Source organism: Dermacentor albipictus, chromosome 4 (genome assembly GCF_038994185.2).
Source record: "Dermacentor albipictus isolate Rhodes 1998 colony chromosome 4, USDA_Dalb.pri_finalv2, whole genome shotgun sequence".
Classification (NCBI taxonomy): Eukaryota; Metazoa; Arthropoda; class Arachnida; order Ixodida; family Ixodidae; genus Dermacentor; species Dermacentor albipictus.
In genome coordinates, this window is record NC_091824.1 from 169716667 (window position 1) to 169729668 (window position 13002).

General features: G+C 44.9%; 1 protein-coding gene across 3 annotated transcripts in view; it reads left to right on the forward strand.

Annotated features, from left to right (window-relative positions):
• LOC135910102 (protein turtle-like) overlaps positions 1–13002 on the forward strand; it is a 103389-nt gene that overhangs the window by 44078 nt on the left and 46309 nt on the right. For all 3 annotated transcript variants that reach the window (XM_065442137.2, XM_065442138.2, XM_065442139.2), the window contains exon 8: positions 5545–5660. In XM_065442137.2, coding sequence (XP_065298209.1) covers positions 5545–5660 — 116 coding nt within the window. The remainder of the gene's footprint in view (positions 1–5544; positions 5661–13002) is intronic.

Below are 13002 nucleotides of genomic sequence, written 5' to 3' on the forward strand. Positions count from 1 at the left end.
ACCCCGGACTAAAGAAGCGCTAATGCCGCATGATTCTAATCAGTCTAAACTGGTCAAGAGGGGTGTAGCGGTTGGACGTCTGCTAGATGCAGTGCAGAAGAGCTGCTGCCACCGCAGGGCGTATAGCCTGAAACAGCAGGTTGAGAGGTTGCTTGCAGCAGGTTTCCCTATCTCAGTCATTAGGGCTGTTGCTGAAGCCGGTTTGTGGAAAGTAAAGGGTCTAGCAGGCCAGAAGTCGCCAACATCAGAGCGAAGAAAGTAACTAGAACTGATACCATACATTCATAAAACCTCCCACAGCATTAAGAAGGTGGCGGGAAGGCAAGGTGTAAGCGTTGTGTTTTCTGCACCTTGCAAACTGGCTAGCTCGTGCGCGAGGATTGAAAATGAGGAGACGAAGAAAGGGGCCTGTAAAGTTAAACACGTGACACTCTTCATCAAGTGCAACACTGGTATTGTTTACTGCATTCCGTTGGCTTGTGGTAAAGTCTATATAGGCCAGACAGGTAGGTGTGTTAATAAGCACTTGCAAGAACATAACCTATACTTAAGTGGGGACCAGGGAAGCACTTTGGCGGTTCATTACCATGGCTGCAGTAACTGCAAAAAAACTGTGCCATTGTTCGGTCGTGTGACCATTTTAGGGAAGGGTAAGACCAGATACGAACGCGAAATCTTAGAGGCTTTTCACATTGGAAATGAGAAAGAAAATTGTGTCAGTGATACGTCTTCGTGTTCAACAAACAAGGAACGTGCTTACCTATCGGGTAAGTAAAAGATGATTAATAAAAAACTGACGTTCATGCACAGGTCTTGGGAGGAGTAGAAGTTGCGCATGCGTCAGCTGTATTCGCACGGTAATGTATTTTCGAGGTGTTTAATATGCACATGTCTTCGGAGGAGTTGAAGATGTGCATGCGTTGGAGGTTATGTGCGGCAATGTAAATTTCAATAAAGTACTGTTGAAAGTACAGTGTCCATCTGTGTCTAACGCCTTTTCCTTGTGTGCGTGCCCTTTGTGTTTCGCTGGTACCCCCTTTTTTCAAGCTCATCATGCACCAACTGTGCCAAGAGCTTGCACTAATGCACCTCAATTTCTTCAAGTTTCTGTGTGAAATAGAAAACGGGCCAAGACGCATGAAAGCAACAGAATTTTTCTGACGTGGGCCATGTTTGGAATGTCCTTAAATTTTTTTCGTTTGTGGATAGCATAAAAAAGCACATGGAACTAATTTACTGTGAAACGTATTAAAATGAGCAGAAAAAAAAGTTTTTCAATACAACGTTTGGTTTGCATTAATTTTGGCCAGAGTCTTTCCATGAAGCGACTATGGTTTGGCCGTGAAATCGGAAAACATTGTAGTAAGCAATAAGAGGACGCTCGTGCCGCCACCTTCAAAGATTTTTTTGGCACAGCTGGGAAATGCCTTTGGAGAATAAAATTTGCTGTTCCATACAGTTTGAATATTCCTACATGACATATAAAGAAAACAGACAAAACAAAAAATATCAAGCGGACATGCATGTTGATCTCTCGTAGAATCACCCCTCAGCAAAAATATACCTGGCCTTGAGTCATGGTTATAAGGTGAGGTTGCAGCTGATGGCCGTGCCAGTTGGCCTTAAAAGGAGAGGCTGTGCTACTTAAAGTGGTTTCTTGATTATGCTATTACCAAGTCCCAGTGTCAGAATCAATTGAACAACCAATTTTCTTTGTTCTTTGGGGGGGTGGTGGGGCACAATAAAGCCATGCAATAATGTCTGCAACACATCTGGTTCCCTAGCCGCAGGATAATTGGAATCCATTTCTGTAGTATGCAACTAAAATGTAAGGAGTACAGAAGATATATAGTGTAAGACATATAATTAGAACATGGGAAAAATTCTGGTTGCGTTGAATGAAGCACAGATGACTGAACTGGTTGAATGGTTTAATGGTTGATGGTTGAATGAAGTACAAAGGACGTGCTTGGCAAGGTGCGCTGCAGTGACCACAGGATGGTAAGAACTCGAATTAGCCTAGACCTGAGGAGGGAACGGACGAAACTGGTACCTAAGAAGCCGATCAATGAGTTAGCAGTAAGAGGGAAAATAGAGGAATTCCAGATCAAGCTACAGAACAGGTATTCTGCTTTAACTCAGGAAGAGGACCTTAGTGTTGAAGCAATGAACGACAATCTTGTGGGCATCATTAAAGAGTGTGCAATGGAAGTCGGTGGTAATTCCGTTAGGCAGGATACCAGTAAACTATCACAGGAGACGAAAGATCTGATCTAGAAATGCCAATGTATGAAAGCCTCTAACCCTACAGCTAGAATAGAACTGGCAGAACTTTCGAAGTTAATCAACAATCGTAAGACAGCTGACATAAGGAAGTATAATATGGATAGAATTGAACATGATCTCAGGAACGGGGGAAGCCTAAAAACAGTGAAGAAGAAACTAGGAATAGGCAAGAATCAGATGTATGCGTTAAGAGACAAAGCTGGCAATATCATTACTAATATGGATGAGATAGTTCAAGTGGCTGAGGAGTTCTATAGAGATTTATACATTACCAGTGGCACCCACAATGATAATGGAAGAGAAAATAGTCTAGAGGAATTCGAAATCCCACAAGTAATGCCGGAAGAAGTAAAGAAAGCATTGGGAGATATGCAAAGGGGGAAGGCAGCTGGGGAGGATTAGGTAACAGCAGATTTGTTGAAGGATGGTGGGCAGATTGTTCTAGAGAAACTTTTCACCCTGTATACGCAATGCCTCATGACCTCGAGCGTACCGGAATCTTGGAAGAACACTAACATAATCCTAATCCATAAGAAAGGGGACGCCAAAGACTTGAAAAATGATAGACCTATCAGCTTACTGTCCGTTGCCTACAAACTATTTACTAAGGTAATCGCAAATAGAATCAGGAACACCTTAGACCTGTCAAGCAAAGGACCAGCCAGGATTCCGTAAAGGCTACTCAACCATAGACCATATTCACACTATCAATCAGGTGATGGAGAAATGTGCGGAATATAACCAACCCTTATATATAGCTTTCATTGATTACGAGAAAGCGTTTGATTCTGTCAAAACTTCAGCAGTCATGGAGGCATCACGGAATCAGGGTGTAGACGAGCCGTATGTAAAAATACTGAAAGATATCTATAGCGGCTTCACAGCCATCGTAGTCTTCCATAAAGAAGGCAACAAAATCCCAATAAAGAAAGGCGTCAGGCAGGGAGATACGATCTCTCCAATGCTATTCACAGCGTGTTTACAGGAGGTATTCAGAGACCTGGATTGGGAAGAATTGGGGATAAAAGTTAATGGAGAATACCTTAGTAACTTGCGATTCGCAGATGATATTGCCTTGCTTAGTAACTCAGGGGACCAATTGCAATGCATGCTCACTGACCTGGAGAGGCAAAGCGGAAGAGTGGGTCTAAAAATGAATCTGCAGAAAACTAAAGTAATGTTCAACAGTCTCGGAAGAGAACAGCAATGTACGATAGGTAGCAAGGCACTGGAAGTGGTAAGGGAATACATCTACTTAGGGCAGGTGGTGATGGCGGATCCGGATCATGAGACGGAAATAATCAGAAGAATAAGAATGGGCTGGGGTGCATTTGGCAGGCATTCTCAGATCATGAACAGCAGGTTGCCATTATACTTCAAGAGAAAAGTGTATAATAGCTGTGTCTTACCAGTACTCACCTACGGGGCAGAAACCTGGAGGCTTACGAAAAGGGTTCTACTCAAATTGAGGACAACACAACGAGCTATGCAAAGAAGAATGACAGGTGTAACGTTAAGGGATAAGAAAAGAGCAGATTGGGTGAGGGAAAAAACTCGAGTTAATGACATCTTAGTTGAAATCAAGAAAAAGAAATGGGCATGGGCAGGACATGTAATGAGGAGGGAAGATAACCGATGGTCATTAAGGGTTACGGACTGGATTCCAAGGGAAGGGAAGCGTAGCAGGGGGCGGCAGAAAGTTAGGTGGGCGGATGAGATTAAGAAGTTTGCAGGGATGGCATGGCCACAATTAGTACATGACTGGGGTTGTTGGAGAAGTATGGGAGAGGCCTTTGCCCTGCAGTGGGCGTAACCAGGCTGATAATGATGAAAAAAAAATAATGATGTAAAAGTTTGTCGAAGTTGTGTGAAAGCTGGAATTATATTAAACTGCAGCAGGATGTGATTAAGGAGCCTGTGCGAGTTCTTTGGTACTTTAATTCAAAATTTTGGCTTAAGCCCAGGCTGGATCTTCTCCTTTTGTGTAGTCTTCTTTGAATTCGCTCCATTACATTGCTTAATTATCCAGCATTCAGGTGCTCTGCTCTTGTGGAGCAGGTTTTAATAAAACAGGTGCCAATTAGTTATAGCCCAGAGGAGTGTGCAGAACTCACATAAGTCAACTGCAATTCACACCAAATGATGCTTTGGAAATTTTATTTTTTATTCAACTGCGTCATCATTGATTAAAAGTAATGCTTGTTAGCTGCCAGCAGTTACTTGGAAATGGGCGCTGAACAAATGACTAGGCAAAATAAAAATTTTCTTAGCAGGCAGAGAGCCACATTGTAAGGCAATGTCCTGTTTTTCTTTAACCTTTGGCAGTTGGTGTGCTTGTGCACTGTCTGTTGCTAACCTTCTCTTGTTCTAATTAGATGACACCAGGCATGTAAAGGTTGAACTAGCGAACTTCTTTCTTCATAGAAACTAGTGAGTGGGAAACTAGTGAGAAACTTTGAGAGAATGAACATAGTTGAATTTAATAAGTGAGAATTTAGCTTGTCTTAAACAAATGATAATTGGTTATATCACATTTGAATTGAATTTCAAGAAAACGAACTATTTTTGTGAAAGTTAAAACATACCCACATTTTTCATCACTTCCTTTTTTCTTTCATCGAGCACTGTTGTTCTTTTCATGACCTGGAAAATAATTTTGCACTACTGTTTGATTTAACGAGGCCTTGCATGTTCTCTGCAGACACACATGCATATATAAGAAAGGAAGAAATAAAAGTAGTGGCAGGGACAGTTTTCATTCTTTTCTGTGTATATTTGTGTTCAGAAGTTAAAAAGTCACAAAAATGGTGCACTGGATCTGTCACTGCTCTTTCCTTTATAGGAGGTCGACTTCAACATAATGTGCTCTGCCAGGGTTTTCTGTTAGTAGCCAGGTTTAGCTGAGCCCTGCTGTGTTCACATTACTCTCGGGATACGTCATATATTATATCTGGAGTGGACACATCAAGCCTCTCTGTGAAGATAATTTCCAACAACAGCTTTGATCAGTTGTCATTGCAACATGTATAGTACATATAGTAAAATGTACATAGTAGTTGTGGTAGTTTCCCAGCAATCTAATGCTGCAACTTAGCTCGCACCCCTTACATCAACCCTACTAAATTACTTCTAGTTTTGAAACTTCATTCATGAGTGCCACAAGAAGACAATTCATTTTGCTGCCACCTCTGCTGCTTCCATTGACACTTTGCCTGCATCACCTGTGTATTGAAAGGAGAATGGGATATGGTGTTGCAGAGCCACCCATGTTCTCAGTGAAGCCCAAGGAGCTGTACCAACAGCCGAGAAACACGGAGGTCACCATGCCTTGTGAAGGCAAGGGGCACCCTCCGCCAACCATCTCTTGGAGGAGAGTAAGTTACCCTAACCGTTTTACAGCATGTGGTCAAAGCACGTGAATCCGGCTAACAATTTTTATCCCAGTTAAGGTCCATTCCCTAATAGGTGAACTGGTTGTGTTCACTTATGCACACGATTCTGTTGGTGAGTGCGATGGCAATGCTGGCAATGCAATGTGCATTTAAGACATAAACGATGTTACATTCCGATTATGGTTTCCTGACTTCAAAAATTGCAAGATCTCACGGCTCCCTCTTTTGGCATTGCACCTACTGAGTTATTCCTCTCAATTCTGAACACATTCGACTTTTGTTTAAATGATAATTGATGCTGCATCACACAGTGGTCTCCGAAGTGCCTTTGCCGTCTGACACACATGCTCTGACACACGTGACACACACGTCAGTGGTGGCTCTGTGTCGCATTGTTTTGTTGCCTTGGTTGACGGTGTCTGATTCCTTGTGACCGAAGTAGAGATCTGAGGGCTTGGGAAAAAAACAGTGTATTGGTAAAAAACAGTTTTTCTTGTTTTAACCTTGGGCATAAAAAGCCAGAAAAAAAGAAAAAGGGCACAATTTACCAAATAAAATGGAGTGTACTGATGCAAGAGATAGATGAGTGTCACTTTGTGAGTATAAGCATTCTGGTGACATATATTTCATACAGTAAATTCATGCAGCATCTTTTATAGTGGTGGTGTGCTGCATCTCCATCGTTTGTTCCTCAGAAAGGCAACCTTGATTTGCGTCACTTATGGTGGGATACAAGATTCATCCTTGAAACAAAATTTTTGTGTCAGTACTTCATTGTTCCTTTAACCTGAAGTAAAGTGCACGTTAGCTGAGAGGTTCGCAGTCCTGTGCTACATTTTTTAATTTGCATCTCTTAAAGTCAAAGCAAGAGCACCGTCTTGTAGTAGTTCCGTCTGAGTTAACACCATAATGGCACAGTAGCCCACCCCCTTCCAACCCTATTGGACATTTGAAAATTATTCCACCAGTAGCTGTTGTCTCCAAAGGAACAGCTTGGTTTGGCCTTGTGTCGTGTGTGTTTTCGTCTGACGAAGCCTTATATGTTTTGTGCACACACACATGCATATATACGAAGGAACCAAATAAAAGACACAAGGACAGTTTTCGTTTTTTGTGTGTATATATATATATATATATATATATATATATATATATATATATATATATATATATATATATATATATATATATATATATATATATATATAAGTAAACAAGGAAAACCTTTACGGAAGTTTTTTCTCTTCATTGGTTGTCAGTCTTGACGCAGGACAGCCTGCCAAGATACTGGACCTGTCTGACTGCTCAAAAACTTGAAGTGATGCACCTCTAGTGCAATATTTTGAAGTTGCTGTTTATGACAAATAATTTATTCTTCAGATTTGGTCTCAGGTGGGAAATTTTTGCTTTAGAAGGTACACCAATGAAAGAAAAAGTTAAATTAAGCAACATGAAATGGCAAGAAGCTCCCTACATCATGAGGAGGACGAGGTAATGCAGACGAGACACAAAAACTAAATCTCGATGGTGACACTGCCATGAAGTCCCGCGTACTGGCTCGTCAAGACTTCATTGGTTTAGACAGTATTTGTACAGTCCTATAGTTAAGGTTTTCATTAATGGACTACATTGCATTCTGCGTTCAACATAGCAAGTTATGAGAACATATCTGGAGCCAAAATAGCCCAAATGTGAGGATAAATCAATATTTTATGACGTCACATCTTTGTGATGGCATTGAGGTTGCAGTAAAAAATCTAGAAAAAAGAAGTTTAGTCTTTATTTCTTCAGTTACCAACTTTTTTTCACAGAATGAATAGAAGCAGCTATGAAAGAATGCTTTACCATAGTTAACTGGCTTTCAGTGGGTCGCAGTAGAGAATCTATCCATACTTATGACTGCTCTTCTCCCACCTTGTATGTACGTCTAAAAGCGCCCACATGTTTAGCCTCCTTTTTAACATGGCGAGCTCACAACATGTAATTCATCACATAGAAAACACACTCCATCTGCAAAATACACTCCATCTTCAATCTGAAAAACTCAAGTTCTCTGTGCAGACAGTGCAGCAGCCTCTTCTCACTAACAAAATAAACGTGTGCAGCTTTTTCATGGTCGGTATACAACCGTGTTTTTCAAGCTATTCCAGGATGCCAAGATGCCGGACCTGATATGCCAGACCTTAAGTAGTGCCAAGCCTACCATGACCCCCCACCTTTATAAGCCTTCTGAAAAGCTACTTTTTTCAATGATGCAAACACGTTTACATATTAATTTATTTAAAAGACATTAACTGCAGCAGAGAGAGCTACCGAAAGTGCTTGTTTATATTTTTTAACAAGGATCAATTTGATCATGCATTTTAATAAGAAGGTTGTAGTTTAGCCTTTGAGGCACAGACCTTATATCCGATGGAATTTCTTTGGCTAACTTCCATCCAAAATATTGTCACCTCGCAAAGGTACACAAAGGAGTGCAAAGGGGGAAGGGGATAGTATAAAGCTTGACGTCAAACGTTGCTAAGAGGCATTGAAGTCATTCGTGATAGTGATAGTCGGACCTTCCATGACTCCCCAAAAAAGGCTCATGACCCATTTAGGGGTCATGAACAGCAGTTTAAGAAAACACTGATATACAGCAATGCTGAAAGCTACGACGAATCTCTCAGTGAATGAGAAAGTGGGTTATTAGTTATTAGAGTGTCCATATCTTGTCAAAACCTTTAGAAATATGTCTTTTCATGTACCTTTATCTGCTGTTATTTTTACTTCTGTATGGTTGAGGGGTTGGGGCATTTTTCCAGTGTTTCCAAATTTGACAGAAAAATACTTTTTTTTTCATGGTATTTTTAATGGCTTCAAAAGTTCCAGAAATTTTACATCACTAGCCTGTGTGGGAAACTTTCCGTTGATGAAACCTTGCGTCGGCTTAGGAAACAGATGCACACCAGCAGGATGGGGAGAGGGGAAACCTTCCTTATGCAGCGTGCGCCACTGGGCGAGTTCCGTGAGATCTCAACATCAATGCTCGCTCGAGTCTATTTGGTCTCCTGACATTTCCTAGCCAGCAAAATACTGAATTTGTCTGAACAAAGTAAGCTTTCTATTTCAAACAAGAATTTTAGATTGGGCAAGAATACAAAAATGAGCTAACACATTTGAACCCACTAAATGCCATAGCAAGGTCATCTTCCAACATGCGACTGACCGCTCTGAAGAAACTTAAGCCTACTTGTGTCTATGCCAGTGACCAGTGCCAACAAAAGCCCCATGAAGGATTTCAACAAGCTACTGCATGGCCCATGTATGGTAGATTTCACTTGGAAAAACCCGCTACAAAATTCAGCATCTGCACAAACTCCACGACACTGGCACAGTGCTAACTCGCATGCAAGAAAGTACATAGCTAGCAATGCCGACTTTGGGTGAGGCTTAAAGGGACCCTGAAACGATTTTGACGATTTTCTACAAACATGCTGAGTCATTAGTGTAGGTCCTTCTGATCATTAATTGATGCATCTAAGTGCTCTGCATAAAGCATGTAATTTATTATAACATTCTAAAAATGCACATCGCTGCCGATCGCAGCACGCTGCTTGGCGGAAATTTAAGCCGCCCCTACCCATATGATGTAAATCACCCATATGACGTCAGTGGGGTGAGCTATCCAATTGGCTGACCAGGGCGCGTGATCGATAATTTTTCCAACTTTATGGTAAACAAATGATGTTCGTAATAGTTGGAATGTTGGTTAGTTTGGTTTTATAAAAAGAAAGTAACATAAAGAGTATGCACAATAACAATTTCTCACTACACTTAAGCACTTCCGGCACACAGCAAGTGTCGTCTGCTTGTGTTACAATGAGCTCTATTTTGCCGAGAGCTCTGCGGCCAGAGTCGGTCTCAGTCTTTTCGCAAGCACTATGATTCGACTTTGTTGCGTTGTGGACGGCAAACGTAGCGACTGGCGGTATGTCAAGCTGCGACATCGTATCCCTCTGCAAGGCAGCAGACTAGCGGACTGGCTGCAGCACATCGGACTGCCGCTATCTGATCAGCGCCAGGATTTGCGCATTTACGGCCGTCACTTTACACCGGAAGATTACTAACGCAATAGCGTTTTGCAAGTCCGGTATTAGGGTAAACGCCAGCGCAAGGGAACAGGGCCTGGCCGTTCGATCGTGTCGTTCATGGGATGAGCAGAAGCGCAAATGTGAATGGTCTGCATGGTGCAGCCACCTGGTGGCACAGAGCTCAACCACACACAGTAGCAGCAGCGAAATGTATTCTTCTTTGCTGCTGGTGTAAATTTTTCGCAGGAGTGTAATCGTTAACACGTTTTTTAAAGATGTTTTACAGTTGGTTGGAGCAATATTAGCTATTTGTTTGGCTGGTTAAGCTCTGCGCCAACAGGTGGTTGGACCGTGGAGACCGATCAGGCAGCTCACGTATTGTGGGGTTCTCACACCCATGCTCTTGGGACAAAGGAACGACAACACAGTAGTGCAAACAATCACAAGGGCATTTATTGCACCTTTCATAGATCAATGCCTGCTAGCCGAGTTGCTATCCACAAAACATGCCGATGGGCGAGCGACAAATCTAGAAGTCCGACTCACCGTAACCGGATAGCAAGCGAATATGTTCGCCCCATGCTGGATCCCAACGCCTGGTCATTCGCGCGTACGGTCACGTGAACGGTGGCGCCTTCGAAGGCAGCCAAGCGAGACGGTCTCGTAGAAGCATGAATCAGCGCACGTGCGGCAGGGCACGTCCGCACTGCTTGCTGTCCCGAATCTAAGAGCGAGCGTGTTCTCCCTTGCGACCAAGTAACCCCGCCGCAGCGCAATACTTGCACCATCTCGCACTGCGCCTCTTGTACTCTGAACATCTCCTGTAGCATTGACAAACGCCTGCCCTGAGTCAAATGGGATCAGGACCACTTACTTACTCACTAACTAACCACTCCGACCACCGCGGACGCCAGGCCATGCGAGCCGTGCGGGAAAACAACATATCAAAGAACACGTGAGAGTCGTGCATCCCCACATCCCCCCAACCTTAAATCACTACATATTCCGGCGAGACATGTGACACGGTCTAACATCAACCCGTGCTTCGCGAACAAGATAGTACATGCAACAGTGGCCGCGCTGAGGAAACGTCGACATGCTGTCCATAGCATGCGAGCCGATTGTCCTTCAGTACACCGCTGGCATCCGCCGGTCACAGCAGCAGCTTTGCAGACTCGACGGCGCAATTCCAGGCCCATACTTTGGAAACAGCGAAGCAGTAGTCGGAACGAGCAAACGCCACTCGCGCCGACGCGCCCTGCTGGCGAGCCGCGGTAGCTGTCGGTGATCGCCGGCTCTTTTCTCCGCCGCTGAGGGTTGCGACCTGGATACAGGCGGCCGCCGATGTCGCTGCGCCGAACTCGCCACAGCATCGTCATTGCCTGGTTGCTCAATCGTAGTCCGGGGCATCAGCGCAGACGATGTGCAGGGGACGGCAAACTGGGGGTGACTCCAATCACGCTGCGTACACTCAACACACTCGGCAAACACTAAAGTAGTGCAAGGGAGAGGAATTCTGCATGCGCATCGCCCACGTGGTACAATGTTCGACTCGGCTAGCAAAAGATCGGGCAGCTACTCAGATGCTAAGTTCACGTGAACGAAGCTCGCTTCCTTGAGTCGAACGAGTAATTTCAATTTCGTGTGAGGCTAAATAGAATGAGGGAAGCAACTTGCAACACCTCAACGCCACGGTCCACCTGGTTGTGTCCCTCCACGTGCGGCAGGCAGCTTCGTAAAGCCTTAGGCCTAAATCGTCGCTACCCTGACAAAAACTGACATTCAAAAACAACACCCAAAATGAGCGCAAAACAGGCAGCTGCGAGGAGACGTCAGCTCTGTGAGGTGGTCCTACTCCGCTCGCTGCACACAGCATCCGAGTTGACGGCGCCCACCGTCCCAGATGGTGTCGGAGCGGCCGGTGCCAGGCCGCAATACCAGTCAGCCTGTAGTGGCACCCGTGGCCCGCAGCCACCCGGTTCCCAGAGCCGCGACTTCATCAGAGTCAAAGAGATAGAAGAAGCTATTTAAAAAAAAATTCGGACTACCCACGAGGCTTCCGTACTCACTCGCTTCAGGCTTGCCACTGCTCCGCGGGCGCCAAGCCTCGCTCTCCCAGGATGCAGACCACATGGCTCTCGTACCAATGAATGTCATTAAAAAAAACACTTGCAAAAAGGCTTAGCATGTTGACAAGTTCAAACACACTACAGCCACCGTCGCCTCTCTCAAGAAAGTCCGCCACCGACGCTAGCGATCAAAATCCACGCTAGGCCTATGCTTTGGTTCAAACAAAGGTCTCGAACGAAGCAAAACTGTTAAAACTATCGTCCAATGCCCCAAGAGGTCCATGTTGGGCAGCCAGGTGTGGGGTCCTCCTCCGTGCTCTTGGGACAAAGGAACGACAGTACAGTAGTGCAAACAATCGCAAGGGCATTTATTGCACCTTTCATAGATCAATGCCTGCTAGCCGAGTTGCTATCCACAAAACATGCCAATGGGCGCGCTACAAATCTAGAAGTCCGACTCACCGCGACCGGATAGCGAGCGAATATGTTCACCCCATGCTGGATCCCAACGCCTGGTCGTTCGTGCGTACGGTCACAGGAACGGTGGCGCGTTCGAAGGCAGCCACGCGAGACGGTCTCGCAGAAGCATGGACCGGCGCACGCGCGGCACAACACGTCCACACTGCTTGCTGTCCCGAATCCAAGAGCGAGTGTGTTCTCTCTTGCGCCATGCGCCCAAGTAACCCCGCCGCAGCGCAACACTCGCGCCATCTCTCGCACTGCGCCTCTTGTACTCTGAACATCTCCTGTGGCGTTGACAAACGCCTGCCCTGAGTCAAAAGGGATCAGGACCGCTTACTTACTTACTTACTAACCACTCCGACCGCCGCGGACGCCAGGCCACGCGAGCCGTGCGGGAAAACAACATATCAGGGGACGCGTGAGAGTCGCGCATCCCCACAGTATGTCTACGCTAAAGTTCCTTCATCAGCTGGAGTTTATGCCTCCAGCCATCTGCCTAAACGCCCAGCTTGCCTGTGGTTACCGGAATATCAGACACGTTCGGCGCTTCAACAGAGTGCTCGCAACGCATGCTGCTTTGATAGCTCTCGCTTGGGGTTGACTGCCAAGCAGCTGGCAGAGAGTTTGGAGAGGCTTAGCGCGCGCGCTCCTAGAGAACCAGAAGTTGATGACACGACGTGACATCATGACGCAGAGCCAGTGAAGGCGGAGCTTAGCTCC